This window comes from Oncorhynchus kisutch, linkage group LG9 (assembly GCF_002021735.2).
Source record: "Oncorhynchus kisutch isolate 150728-3 linkage group LG9, Okis_V2, whole genome shotgun sequence".
Lineage (NCBI taxonomy): Eukaryota > Metazoa > Chordata > Actinopteri > Salmoniformes > Salmonidae > Oncorhynchus > Oncorhynchus kisutch.
This window is the reverse complement of record NC_034182.2, coordinates 26,810,679-26,824,645: the sequence shown is the minus strand read 5'-3', so window position 1 is coordinate 26,824,645 and position 13,967 is coordinate 26,810,679. Positions and strand designations below refer to the sequence as shown.

At 40.5% G+C, this 13,967-nt stretch overlaps 1 protein-coding gene across 1 annotated transcript; it reads right to left on the bottom strand.

Annotated features, from left to right (window-relative positions):
* Positions 1-5,694: 5,694 nt before the first annotated feature.
* LOC109879337 (cornifelin homolog B) lies at positions 5,695-12,513 on the bottom strand. The gene is made up of 4 exons (XM_020471508.2): positions 12,383-12,513; positions 7,650-7,766; positions 7,253-7,407; positions 5,695-6,521 (listed from the first exon to the last, which is right to left on the bottom strand). Exons 2-4 carry the CDS (start codon positions 7,753-7,755, stop codon positions 6,399-6,401), a joined length of 384 nt encoding a protein of 127 aa, XP_020327097.1. The 5' UTR covers positions 7,756-7,766; positions 12,383-12,513; the 3' UTR covers positions 5,695-6,398.
* Positions 12,514-13,967: the final 1,454 nt, after the last annotated feature.

Below are 13,967 nucleotides of genomic sequence, written 5' to 3'. Positions count from 1 at the left end.
ACATTTTCTTTTTCACATTAACACATGGTAGTCTTTGGTATAGATAATGTTTTGATAAAAATGTATTTGACAATAAATCCATTTGACATTAGATGGACTCTTCCCTTCACTAATGTACAGCAATGTCCTTTTATGTTTTGGAAAGTCAGAGGGAGAAGGGAGAGAGGGAGGGTGAGAGAGAAAGACAGAGAGAGAGAGAATGGAATTGAGAGCGAGCGAGACAGCACACTATGCTCAAACCCTATACCCCAACCTGTGCACTCCATTCTGCCATTTCTGGTCTCTTGGCCGTTCTACCCTTACAGGGGGTCAGCTCCTGCTCAGCCCAGTTAAAACTTCTCAGTCCTGACACACCAATGGTGGAACAAGCTTCCCCCTATCGTCTGGACAGCGGAGTCCCCAACCATCTTCCGAAAATGTATAAAACCCAATCTCTTCAATGAGTATCTGGAATAAATCTCACAGGGCCTCCCACCCTCCTTTTCCTACCAACACTGACTTTGAGGATAACTATAGTACTTTATTGACTGAAAATGTACTTGCTACGACTGTGATATGTGGTTGTCTCACCTATGTTAAGATGAATGCGCTAATTGTAAATCTGACTAAAATGTCAAATGAGGGAGGAAGGGACGGAGAGGGAGGGAGGGAGGACACAGCAGAAGGAAAATAAACGTGAGCTTTAACGATGATTAAAATCACAGCACATGAGTCACTGTGACTTACCACAGTCGTATCAGAGGGCTACAACCTCCCCCTCTAACTTGCTCTGCTGGCCTTATCCAACGACATTAACAACTGCCTGGCTCTTAAGTTAACAGAGACGCTAAACTGTAGTAAGAATAAGTCATCACAGGCTTGCTTAGAATGGTGCTAGGCCATCATTGTAAATAAGAATTTGTTCTTAACTGACTTGCCCAGTTAAATAAAGGTTAATAAAGGTTCATTAAATGACATAGTGTGAGTGCTACAGGCTATGGTATTTAAATGTATTCTATGGTTAAAGCTATTTATATGTTTTCATAATTAACACTTACATAATCTCCATTTAACTCATTTCCATCTGCATTGGGGGATTGACATATATTGGGAGCATAATTTTTTTAAGGAGTTGAAAGAGTAGATACCTTGGCTTTACCACCAGAGGGCGTGGCTAAACCCGTGAGGTGTGTTTGCAGGGTCAAAGGTCAAAGGTTGCCTGAACCTAGTGGCCAAGACTGCCTGAGGGGTGGAGTTGATTATAGGCTGAGAGGATATGACCCGTGGTCTGAGATGTATTGACCCCAGGCTGGGAGGCCATCACCATGTTCTGACCGGGCAGCATCGCGGACTGGGCGCTGATGACTGTGATGGTCTGTCTGCGTCTCTTGATCTCCCGGGCCAGCTTGCACCAGGAGCAGATGTTGCAAAAGGTGGAGTACACACAGTCCGCCATCATGTCACCCTTTAGAGTGACATATGACTTAAATACTATAATCTCAAACAGTCATTATCGTTTGATCTTGTAGGCGTCATGTTTAGTACTCTATAGTGTTTCTAGTCACAAACTGTTGCAATAAGGTATAGGCAAAGGGTACCAAACCTGGAATACTGTATGATTACATTGACTGCTAAAACTAAGCTCAAACTTCATGTGACTGAGTTCTGTTATGGAAAAGCCAGAGACAGCGAGTGCTTTCTGCCTACCTCCGGACTTTCTCTCTCGCTTGACCACCTACCTCAGATGACCACTCAAGCCATGAACTTAATGACTGTCCATCTCAGATGTTGTTTTTTTAAATTACTTGTCTTTTTTTGTGCTTTGGAGCGCTTTGAGATTCTTTGAAAAGTGCTAAATAAGTTAAATAAATGATTATTATTTGTATTATTAGGCACAAGCCCACATAAGCCCTCATGTGCTGTGGAGAATGCACTGCCTCACGCTTACACAAAGTCCATAAACTTAGTCTGATAGTCTCCCTTTAGTATCTTCATTCAGGCGTTCAGACTAATAGTACAGCTCTCAATTTGTTAACCTACATGAATGGCATAGCGGTTGTACACCGCCACCTTCATGGACATGGACACGAGGGGTCCGGGAAGACACCCCTACCAGCTGGGTAAATCCCATTAAGATGTCCATCAGGGGGAGACAGAAACACTCTCCGAACTTTGAGGTGGTGGTGTAGGCAAAACAGGGGAAGCACCAGTAGGCAAACAGCCTGAGGATGGGGTGAGAGAGTGCAGGGCAGAGAAAAGATCTGCTAGCACTGATAGGAGACGTATCTAACTCACCGTGATTAGTAGCGTGTAGCGCTGTGTTTTTATGAAGTTATTTTGTATGCATGGAATATAAAGAGTGGTTGTATCAAGAGGTTGATGTCTCAAAATATGCCATGTTTTAATAAGACATTCTGAAATACAGATGTAAACTGAACTCTGACCGACAGACTCACAGACTTGTAATTCGTCGAAGCAGCCACAGATGCCAGTGCTCCACTGGCTATTAGAGCTGGTGTCTAGGGCTGAGGAGGCTGAGACTGTTGGTTGTTGTTGATTATCACGTTTGTTGCCATGGTGACTGGCCAGCCGCTCGACTGAGGAGGAAGAACATGAACAACAAGCAACAACAATGGACTGTTACTTTTTCCTAACTTTTGGCTCTATCTGCAACTCAATGCCAACTTGTGTCAAAAATGAAATACGTTTTACTTGGCTGCAACTTGCTTTTTAACGGCTCTGCAATTCCTTCTATTGTTCAGGAGTGCTGATTCAGACCCGAGTTTTAAGCGTGCATAAATGGAACGTAATTCCCCTTTTATGCACTTTTCTCTCTGTGCATATTCTGACATCAAACTTAAGCATGAGAATAGCGTGCTATTCACCTGCTATTCGTTTTGGGGGAGATCGAATAAATGAAGATGTGGCGGAGGTGTGTCTGACCTTGACTTAATTCCCTAATAAGTCCACCACCTTTATGCATGAGGAAACCATGAATATGGTCTTCCCGAACCAACCGGTTCAAAGTAGGAAAAGCATCTACTTTATTGTTTCAGATGGAAATAACACGCTTCTCCATGCACTGTAATTGATAAGAGCTAGGTAAATCAGCAATTTGTTTGGATAAGGGAATTGTAATATAAATGACATTTTGTTTGAGATATATTTTACCTTATAGTCGCTGGAGACAAATGTAATATAGACGCAAACTGAAGCATGTCAACATATCAACTTTCCCACAGTAAAGTTTATGAAATGCTGTACCATTATGCAGAATATAAATTGTATGGCCTTTTAACTTGCAGGGGTGGGCACTCTCGAGTGTTTGATAGGCTATACTAACTTTCTCTGTTTCCTATTTCTGTCATGTTATTAGCCACTAGCAGTATCAACCGTCAATATGCCTAATAACAGCACATATTCAACTGCCAATTTACTGTTAGTTCCCTTCAGTTGATACAGTGCCTTCGGAAAGTATTCAGACCCCTTGACTTTTTCCATATTTTGTTAAGTTGCAGCCTTATACTAAAATGTATTTTTTTCCCTCATGAATCTACACACAATACCCCATAATGACAAAGCAAAAACAGGTTTTTAGAAGGAAAAAATCTAAATATCACATTCACATAAGTATTCAGACCTTTTACTCAGTAATTTGTTGAAGCACCTTTGGCAGCGATTAAGGTAAGGTAAGTCTGAATACGAACTACCCACAATTGTGTAGGAAAGGCATGCGAAAGAAATTTCCTAAATCAGAATTGGGCCCCTATTGAATAATATTTCTCATTCACATCTTACAAACACTTCATCACATCTTACAAACACTTCAATCTTTCAGTCATCACTTTGCAGCCAATAGGCTACCCTGTGCACTCTTTAAACGGCAAAACCTCAGTGTTTGGAACTATATCTTTCTAAATCATAAGCTATACTGTGCATTATCATGATATTCACCATTGACCTGATGTTAAATTGTATAAATCTCCCCATCAACCACAAATCATGGCATCCTATAATTATAGTAGTGAGTAATATTCAAGTCCCATTTTCTTTAATTCTGATTCTTTCAAAAAAAATACACTCACCTGAAATGGTCAACTCTGCCTGGCTGTATCCAGGTTTGTGATCCCTACCTCCAGATTACAAACACAATTATGGAGAGTGGCTTTTTGCATGCGTTTGGTTTGCATATGATTCAAAATCCTGAGGGTCTGTGATATACAGTATTCAATGTATTTACATCTTTGAGAATGGCTAGACAGGCACTCTTCTTTTAATATTTTACTTACCATTAAAGACACATGCATTTATACTGTAAACAAGTATAAGATAGATATCTATCATTAGATTGAACATTACCCACTACCAGAATTGTAGGCTGCCATGATAGATATATGCAGCACCAGTCAAACGTTTGGACACACCTACTCATTCCACAATATTTCTTTATTTTTAATGTTTTCTACATTGTAGAATAATAGTGAAGACATCAAAACTACGAAATAACACATATGGAATCATGTAGTAACCAAAAAAGTGTTAAACAAATCAATGTATTTTATATTTGAGAATCCTCAAAGTAGCCACCTTTTGCCCTGATGACAGCTTTGCACAATCTTGGCATTCTCTCAACCAGCATCACCTGGAATGGAAATATTACATTTACATAAGTATTCAGACCCTTTACCCTACTTTGTTGAAGCACCTTTGGCAGCAATTACAGCATCGACTCTTGGGAGATGCTACAAGCCTGGCACACCTGTATTTTGGGGAGTTTCGTCGATTCTTCTCTGTAGATCTTCTCAAGCTCTGTCATGTTACATGGGGGAGGATTGCTGCATGGCTATTTTCAGGTCTCTCCAGAGATGTTCGACCGGGTTCAAGTCCGGGCTCTGGCTGGGCCACTCAAGGACATTCAGAGACTTGTCCTGAAGCCACTCCTGCATTGTCATGGCTGTGTACTTAGGTTCATTGTCCTGTTGGAAGGTGAACCTTCACCCCAGTCTGAGGTCCTAAGCACTCTGCAGTAGGTTTTCATCAAGGATCACTCTGTATTTTGCCTCGATGCTGACTAGTCTCCCAGTCCCTGCCCCTGAAAAACATCCCCACAGCATGATGCTGCCACTACCATGCTTCACCATAGGGATGGTGGCAGGTTTTGTCCAGACATGATGCTTGGCATTCAGGTCAAATAGTTCAAACTTTGATTCATCAGACCAGAGAATCTTGTATCTCAGGATCTGAGAGTCCTTTAGCTGCCTTTTGGCAAACTCCAAGCGAGCTGTCATATGCCTTTTACTGAGGAGTGGCTTCAGTCTGCCACTCTACCATAAAGGCCTGATTGGTGGAGGGCTGCAGAGATGGTTGGTGCCAGTGAGTGAGTCAACTGAGGCTATAATGTGTAGTCCACGATAAGTATGATATTTCATTCACATATGTCTTATGATATATAATATGATTAGTCTAATGACCATGATGAAGATGGATATATGATGATGGTGGTGTGCGACTGTGACAGAGAAGTCCGCAACTGGCCGCGGGCAGCGTTTGGAACACATACACTCGTCGCCGGCTCCGTTATCAGCTACGTTAGCAATGTGGTTCGACAGTTAACTTCGCCATCTTTGTACCTACATTACACACTTTATTACACACTTTCGTCTTACCTCCCGTCAGTAACAATTTGTTATGGTATAAATAATATACAGACACGCGTTCATGTTAAGCAACGTTTATTGTACTTATCAATGTTATGAATGAGCGCTCTGTTTGTTTGCTTCTATTCCTCTCTCCGTCTCTGTAGCTTCCGGGTATGTTGGGATAAGGACCAGAGCTATGGCAATAGGACTGGCTTTGTAGTGCCTGTTCCGAATGGCTCGTGCATGTGAATGGACATGTTGGAAGACACCATGTCAGTAGTAATGGGATTTTGTAAATGTGTTATATTGTATCATGAGAAACAGATTGCAAATGTGCAATGTATATAATTCGTGATGTTTAGCTGAGTGGGAAAATGTAGGCTTTGATGATGGTAATTGCTTAATTAATTTGTTTGGTAGTTTCTGATGGGATGGGCTTCCCCTACAAAACCTGCCTCCCTTTCAGTTTAAAGGGGAGGGGGGCATGTTGGATTGAGCTGTTGATGGGGCACCAATATATTTTTTATAAATTAATTAGAATTTTTTCCTCCTCTTTTTTTTATTTTTTTATTTTTTTAAAAAGCTGTCTTATACTTTTGATGGCAGTACTGTTGTTTTTCTTCCAGATTCATTATGTAAATAAACACCCTTGCACAGAAGTACTTTTGCTGGTCCACCATCCTTTTATTTGATAGAGGTGAGGTTTTTCAGTTTGCCTTCTGACCTACTCTACGCGACAGTGATGATGAAGAGGAGTATGAGAACGAGTGAGATCTTTCCTTATCTTGTGTGTGCATTGATGAGAGTGATGGGTTGGAGGCGGGTCTTCATCTCTCGTGACATTTGACACCAGGTGCAGGGCAGGCAGAAGAAGGAATAGACACAGTCATTACACATGGTGCCCTGTTAGGGAGGAGACAGAGATACATCGTTACACATTATAACTGATCTAAGATTAGTGGAGAGACAGAGACACTCCACATTACACCTGATTAATGATCTGTTAGTACTGGCTACATTTGTCAATCAATTACAAAGAGGGGGTAGAATATCTGCACTACTAGTTCAGCACTATGACATCATCAGAACATTATGTATTACTCCCCGACTAGCCTGGTCCCCAATCTGTTTGTGCTATCATTCCAACTCCTTGTTTGGCATGACTGGGAGTGCAAGGAGTGGAACGTTAGTGCAGACAGACTGGTACCCAGGCTACTCCCTGAGCAAGAAGTTACAGAAAACTGGTTAGGACAGTTCTGAGATCAGATTAGAAGTTGGCTAAGGTGAGGGAAACATCATGAATTACTGGAGAGATGGAGGGACTGATAGATGTAGACTACTACGAGACATTACACACATTCACAAGAACAGTGTCAAAGGAACTGGGAAATATACCTAATTTCTATGGACACAACATTTTTCCATAATACAACATCTACACCAATAGTCATACCTGTACATATTGCCTATAACTATAAGGCCCAGAGTATTTCCTGGTCAGATCATATGATCAGTCAGGAACAACCCAGGGCTCTAGTCATAAGACATGCCAAGCTAAGTCAGTAAAATACATCTAAAGCAAACATCAAGGCTTCAGAGAATAGACTAGAGCATGAGGTTCTGTGTGTCCGTACCTCGATGCCGTAGCGCTTGCGCATGCCCACCCTCATGGACATGGTGGCTGGGGGGATGAGGCTGTAACCGTCTAGCAGAGGCAGACACAGACACTCCCCAGCCTCTTTTGCTGTTATACAGGCAAAACAGGGGAAGCACCAGAATGCAAAGCAACCTATAGAAGGATATAGAGGACAAGAAATCACAGTGAACAGGATGTTCTCTTTGTCGATTGATACAAGCATAGTTTATCGATTGAATGGAATCGAGTGGTAACAGACGCACACGAACACATGCAAGCATGCATGCGCACACACACACACACACACACACACACACACACACACACACACACACACACACACACACACACACACACACACACACACACACACACACACACACACACACACTTACACGAAGACATATCCTGGGTGCAGTCACAGATTTCGGAGCTCCATTGGTTTGATGTGACGGCCTGAACAAAGTGATTGGGCTGCTGAATGACCATCTTCTTTGACATGGTGGCGGTGTCTGTGGGGATTTAAATTTAAAAAATTATGACAGGAGTCACACCACCAGCAAACTAGTATGAGGGGATGTTTCACACTCCACAATAATAGTGCTATATAGTTTTCAAGATAGTTTGTGAAGTCAAACTGAGTTGAAATTCTTCATAATGCTGTATGTTCAGCACGCAAAAGTCCAGTGCTAAGTGCTTACTGTATAGTTTTGTTTAATAACTGTTTCTTTGAAAATGGCAGCAATAATAGTCTGAGGTAAACTGTAAATTACGATTACATACCGTAATATCCCACTGGGCACAAACTGGTTTAGTCTACATTTCAACGTAATTTGTCAATGTATTGTGACGTGGAAAATACATTGGATTGGAAAAAAGTAATCAATGTAAACTGTTGTTTTGATGGTGGAATTTCAACCACAGGATTATGTCATGACTGTAATTAATTTTCAGCGTATAAAATATGTTGAATTTGTACATTTGAAACAATATAAATTCTTCAACGTTATATCCAGTATCAGAAAAAGACAATTGGCTAGGCAGCACCTCCTACTGGAGAGGTGATCTATCTACAGCTATTTATTGGGTCTCCCATCCTGGGTTTGAATTAAACCCAGCTCTGCTTAGCTTTGATATTTGTCACCTATGTGCTATCTCAAGAATGATTGTTGAATGATTTTTGAGAGATCTCTTAATAACTATATTCACTATTGCTATCAAAATCATTCCAAAAGGTAGGTTTAACAGAGCAAATGAAATGTAACCATACGTTATAAGTCATATATCATCAATGAGACTATTTAGGCCTATATAGCATATTCAAAGTCATCAACAGCCATTGTTTGTATTCCATCCAGGGTTCAACAAAAAATGTACAATATATATATAGGCCTAGGGCTTCAAGCTTTGGTTGATTTTAAATGTCATCTTCAAGTTAATCATTAATATGTTGGATTGACTTTTGAATTGTGTTTGGTTGTCAATGCAACCAAATATCAACATTTTAAGGAGATCTTCTGCTTGGATAGTTCCATCAAAGTAACACATACATGGCCACATTTTGAGGTTAGCTGTTACGTTTCTGTGTTGTTGTGGGTTTGTATGTGTGTCTATTTCAGGAAACAGTTTTGTTAAAAGTATTTTATAGCGGCTCTCTGAGGTATGTGTATGCCAATAGGACTTAGAGTTTTTGATTGTTGAAATTCTTCACTTTAAGTTAGTAATTATTCTGTTTTATTTGTTCCTGGGGGTGAAGGGGAATGCACATTGGGAGTGTTTAGGCTAGAGGCCTGCGGGCATGCGTAACCCGTATTATTTACTGTCTACGCACACTAGGTAAGATCTGGGCGGACCACCACCTGTATTTTGGTTAGCATGCCAGGAGGTGCTGAAAGATTAGGTAAGTAGTGGGTAGGCAGGTAAGGTAGGAGAGGGTTCTCTTTAACTTTAACTTTCTTTGCTTTGGGTCCGTCCAGCCCTTTTCCCAACAATACCGTGTTAGGAATAATAAATTCCCTGTAAAAGGTCATTTTTCTCTGCCTCTGTCGTCCTTCCTCCGCACCTACGGCCACATACTTTTTTTCACTCCCCAGGGAGTTGAGTTATAGCAGGGTGTTGCGTTCCCCCTCCAAGAGGCATATGTAACATTAACCTACCTTAACAAATGTCTTACGTAATCATAAAAAGCGTGCATGTTCAAGATGGCATGCATAGGTTGCATGTTTGTTACGATCTTCACAATCGCTATACATTGCCTTCAGAAAGTATTCATACCCCTTGACTTTTTTCAATGTTATTTTACAGGCTGAATTAAATTTAGATTTGTCATTGGCTTATACATAATAACCCATAATGTCAAAGTGGACTTATATTTACAAAGGAAAACCTGAAATGTGTTCAACCCCTTAAGTCTATAAGTAAAGACTGGATCACCGGCAACGATATGAGAGCCTATAGGGAGGTCAGAGAACTGGCAGTGTGGTGTCAGGACAACTTTTCCCTCAACGTGAGCAAGACAAAGGAGTTGATCGTGGTCTACAGGAAACGGTGGGTCGAACAGGCCCCTATTGACGGTGCTGTAGTGGAGCGGGTTGAGAGTTTCAAGTGCCTTGGTGTCCACATCACCAACGAACTATCATGGTCCAAACACACCAAGACAGTCGTGAAGAGGACACAACAAAACCTATTCCCCCTCAGGTCCCTAGATCCTCAAAGTTCTACAGCTGCACCATCGAGAGCATCCTGCCCGGTTGCCTCACCACGTGGTATGGCAACTGCTCGGCAAAGGACCGTAAGGCGCTAGAGGGTAGTGCGTACGATCCAGTACATCACTGGGGCCAAGGTTCCTGCCATCCAGTACCTATATAACAGGTGGTGTTAGAGGAAAGCCCATTAAATTGTCAGACTCCAGTCCCCAAAGTCATAGACTGTTTCCTCTGTGACCGCACGACAAGCGGTACAGGAGCACCAGGTCTAGGACCAAAAGGCCCCTTAACAGCTTCTACCCCCAAGCCATAAGACTACTGAACAATGAATAAAATGGCCACCGGACTATTTACATTGACCCCCCAGCCTCCCCCCTAGTCACTTCACCCCTACCTACATGTGCAAATTACCTCAACTAACCTGTTCCTCCTGCACACTGACGAAACGGTACCGGTATCACCTGTATATAGCCTCATTATTGTTATTTTATGGTGTTACATTTTTAAGTACTTTTGTTTATTTTGCAAGTATTTTCTTAACTCTTCTTGAACTGCACTGTTGGTTAAGGGCTTGTAAGTAAATATTTCATGTTAAGGTTCTTGTTGTATTTGGCGCATGTGACAATGTTTGATTTAATTTCCTTAAGTCACAGAATATCCCTTTGAGAATGGTGAAGTTATTAATTACACTTTGGATGGTGTATCAATACACCCAATCTCTACAAAGATACAGGCGTTCTTCCTGACCCAGTTGCCGGAAAGGAAGGAAACCGCTCAGGGATTTCACCATAGTTGCAGAGTTTAATGGCTATGATAGAACACTGAGGATGGATCAACACAATATTAACCTAGTTGATAGAGTGAAAATAAGGAAGCATGTACAGACAAAAAAATTAATACTGCAAGTAATACTGCAAAAAATGTGGCAAAGTAATTAACCTTTTGTCCTGAATAGAAAGTGTTAGAAAGTGTTAAATCCAACACAACACATTACTGAGTAACACACCCTAAAATTTTCGAGTATAGTGGTGGCTGCATCATGTTGTGTAAGCTAGTAACCGTTAAGGACTGGGGACTGGGTTTTAAAGGATGAAACAGAATGGAGCTAAGCACAGGCAAAATCCTAGCGGAGAACCAGGCTGTCTGCTTTCCACCAGATACTGGGAGTGGAATTCACCTTTCAGCAGGACAATATCCTAAAACATAAGGCCAAATCTACACTGGAGTTGCTTACCAAGAAGAGAGTGAATGTTCCTGAGTGGCCTTAACAGTTTTGACTAAAATCTACTTGAAGATCTTTGGCAAGACCTGAAAATGGTTGTGTAGCAATGATCAACAACCAATTTGACAGAATTGATTTTTTGTTGTTGTAATGGGCAAATATTGCACAATGCAGATGTGGAAAGCTCTTAGAGACTTACCCAGAAAGACACACAGCTATAATCGCGGCCAAAGGTGCTTCTACAGAGTATTGACTCAGGGGTGTGAATGCTTATGTACAGTGCCTTCGGAAAGTATTCAGATCCCAGACTTTTTTGGTTACTATATGATTCCATATGTGTTGTTTCCTAGTTTTCCTATATTATTCTACAATGTAGAGAATAGTAAAAATAAAGAAAAACCCTTGAATGAGTAGGTGTTCTTAAACTTTTGACCGGTAGTGTATGTAAATCTTATATTTAAAAAAAAATGTATACATACATTTGCAAGAAATTCTAAAAAACTGTTTTTGCTATGTCATTATGGAGTATTGTGTGTAGATTGATGATGAAAAATAACTATTTAATCAATTTTAGAATAAGGCTGTAACAAAATGTTGAAAAAGTCGAGGGGTCTGAATACTTCCCAAATGCACCGTGAGTGAGATATTTGTGTGTTTCAGTTCAATAATTGTGCAACAATTTCTAAAGCATGTTTTGACTTTGTCATTATGGGGTATTGTGTGTAGATGGGTAAGACATTCTTTTGATTTATTCCATTATGAATTCAGGTTCTAACACAACAAAATGTGGTATTGGTCAAGGGGTATAAATACTTTCCAAAGGCACAGTAATAGTCTAGCAGAATCTCAAACAGCATTGATCACTTGCATTATGTACTGTTAATGTAATCTCAACTGGAATCCAGGTCATTTGGTTCTGATATTAGATGAAGCAATATGATAACACATTTAGATGACAACTAAATCAAAAATCAGACACTGTTTTTCTATTGGAATTTGGTTGTGCTTTTAGATAGTTGAAGGCATAGTGATAACACATTGGGAATTCAACAAACTTGTGGGTGAATAAAGGTTGAAATCTCATTGATCAACGTCTTTACCAGATATTACCAACATTTCCACCTTGAAATGACAAAAAGTAGGTAATACGTTAATGGCATACAGTATATGCGTAAATATTAAATATTTATGTTTGTCTTACCTGAGTTAGCTTCAGAGAAGAGAAGTGTGAAGTGGGAGGCTGAGTGACTGAAACCCAGTTAGGAAGTGTGGCATGCTTTAATGTAGGACAGAGAACGAAGGAATGTCTCAACAAACACACACACAGAGATGACAAAACCACCCATGAACTTGCCCATCCAGTTTGGCTAAATAGTTTAGACTCTCAGATAGTCATTCCTGATAAGCCCCGTGAGCTCAAAATCTCAAAAGACTACGTGACCTGAGCACGACAAACTTGAAATTATAGGTCATTGTTACACAAAATAGAAAGACAATAAAAAAAAAACATGGCTGTGAAGTGAAACCATGAGAAGTAGTGCACCTAGACTGAGATCTGGTGTTTGGGATGTTTTTGAATGGAAACCCAAATGTAAATGTTATGACACACAGAAAGTGTTTTAAAAACAGAGTAGAAGTACTCTGAAAGTACTCTCAATGTGGTTCTTCAATCTAAATGTTCTAAGAGAGTGTCTTGAAAAAACTTGTTTGTGTATCAATGCATGTACAAATCAGCATCAAAACACACAAAGAATGCTTTGGAATCATATAATCAAATGGTGAAATACAAATATTTTATAGCATAAGTATTGATTGATAATTTTTACCATAAATGTTTGACATCTTATTGTACACAACAATTAAACAAATATTTAGATACAGAGCTGCTTTATTTTTCCAACTTTTTCTAAAATATGTTAATACTTTAAAGAAGACACTGGTAACTAAATCATTGTCCTATAGTAGTTTAAAAAGTCTCCTTGAAAGTGGCAGCTCTAGCCTTTAGCTCGATGCGGATGTTGCCTGTAATCCATGGCTTCTGGTTGGGATATGTACGTACAGTCACTGTGAGGACGACGTCGTCGATGCACTTATTGATGATGCCAATGACTGAGGTGGTGTATTCTTCAATGCAATTGAATGAATCCCGGAACATATTCCAGTCTGTGCTAGCAAAACAGTCCTGTAGTGTAGCATCCGCGTCACCTGACCAGTTCCGTATTGAGCGAGTCACTGGAGTAAAGGTGTTCTAGGATTTTTTTACCCCCCTGGTTGCACATGTGACATGCTGGTAAAAATTTGGTAAAACTGATTTAAGTTTGCCTGCATTAATGTCCCCGGCCACTAGAAGCGCCGCTTCTGGGTGAGTATTTTCTTATTTGCTTATGGCCTTACAGAGTTGGTTGAGAGCGGTCTTAGTGCCAGCTTCGCTTTGTGGTGGTAAATAGACTGTTACGAATATACAGATGAGAACTCTTTTGGTAGATATTGCGGTCAACAACTTATCATAAGGTACTCTACCTCAGGAGAGCAATACCTCGATACTTCTTTAATTTTTGACATCGTACACGAGCTGTTATTGAAAAAAAGACACACACCCCCACCCCTCGTCTTACCAGAGGTAGCGTCTCTGTTCTGCCGGTGCATGGAAAATCCCGCCAGCTCTATATTGTCCGTTTTATTCGTTCAGCCACGTCTGTGCCATTCACTTTGAACTGTTTTTTTTACAGCTTGAGCAGATGTGCTTATTTTGAGATCAAAGTGAAAGCTGCATGTTGCCACCTGTG

Excerpts from the sequence above, each read along its gene's own strand:
- LOC109879337 (XM_020471508.2), bottom strand. The coding sequence starts at position 7,755 with ATGTCAAAGAAGATGGTCATTCAGCAGCCCAATCACTTTGTTCAGGCC. Across the intron at positions 7,408-7,649 it reads CACCCAGGATATGTCTTCGT|GTTGCTTTGCATTCTGGTGC; the intron begins GTAAGTGTGTGT and ends ATCCTTCTATAG. Across the intron at positions 6,522-7,252 it reads GCAAGCGCTACGGCATCGAG|GGCACCATGTGTAATGACTG; the intron begins GTACGGACACAC and ends CCTCCCTAACAG.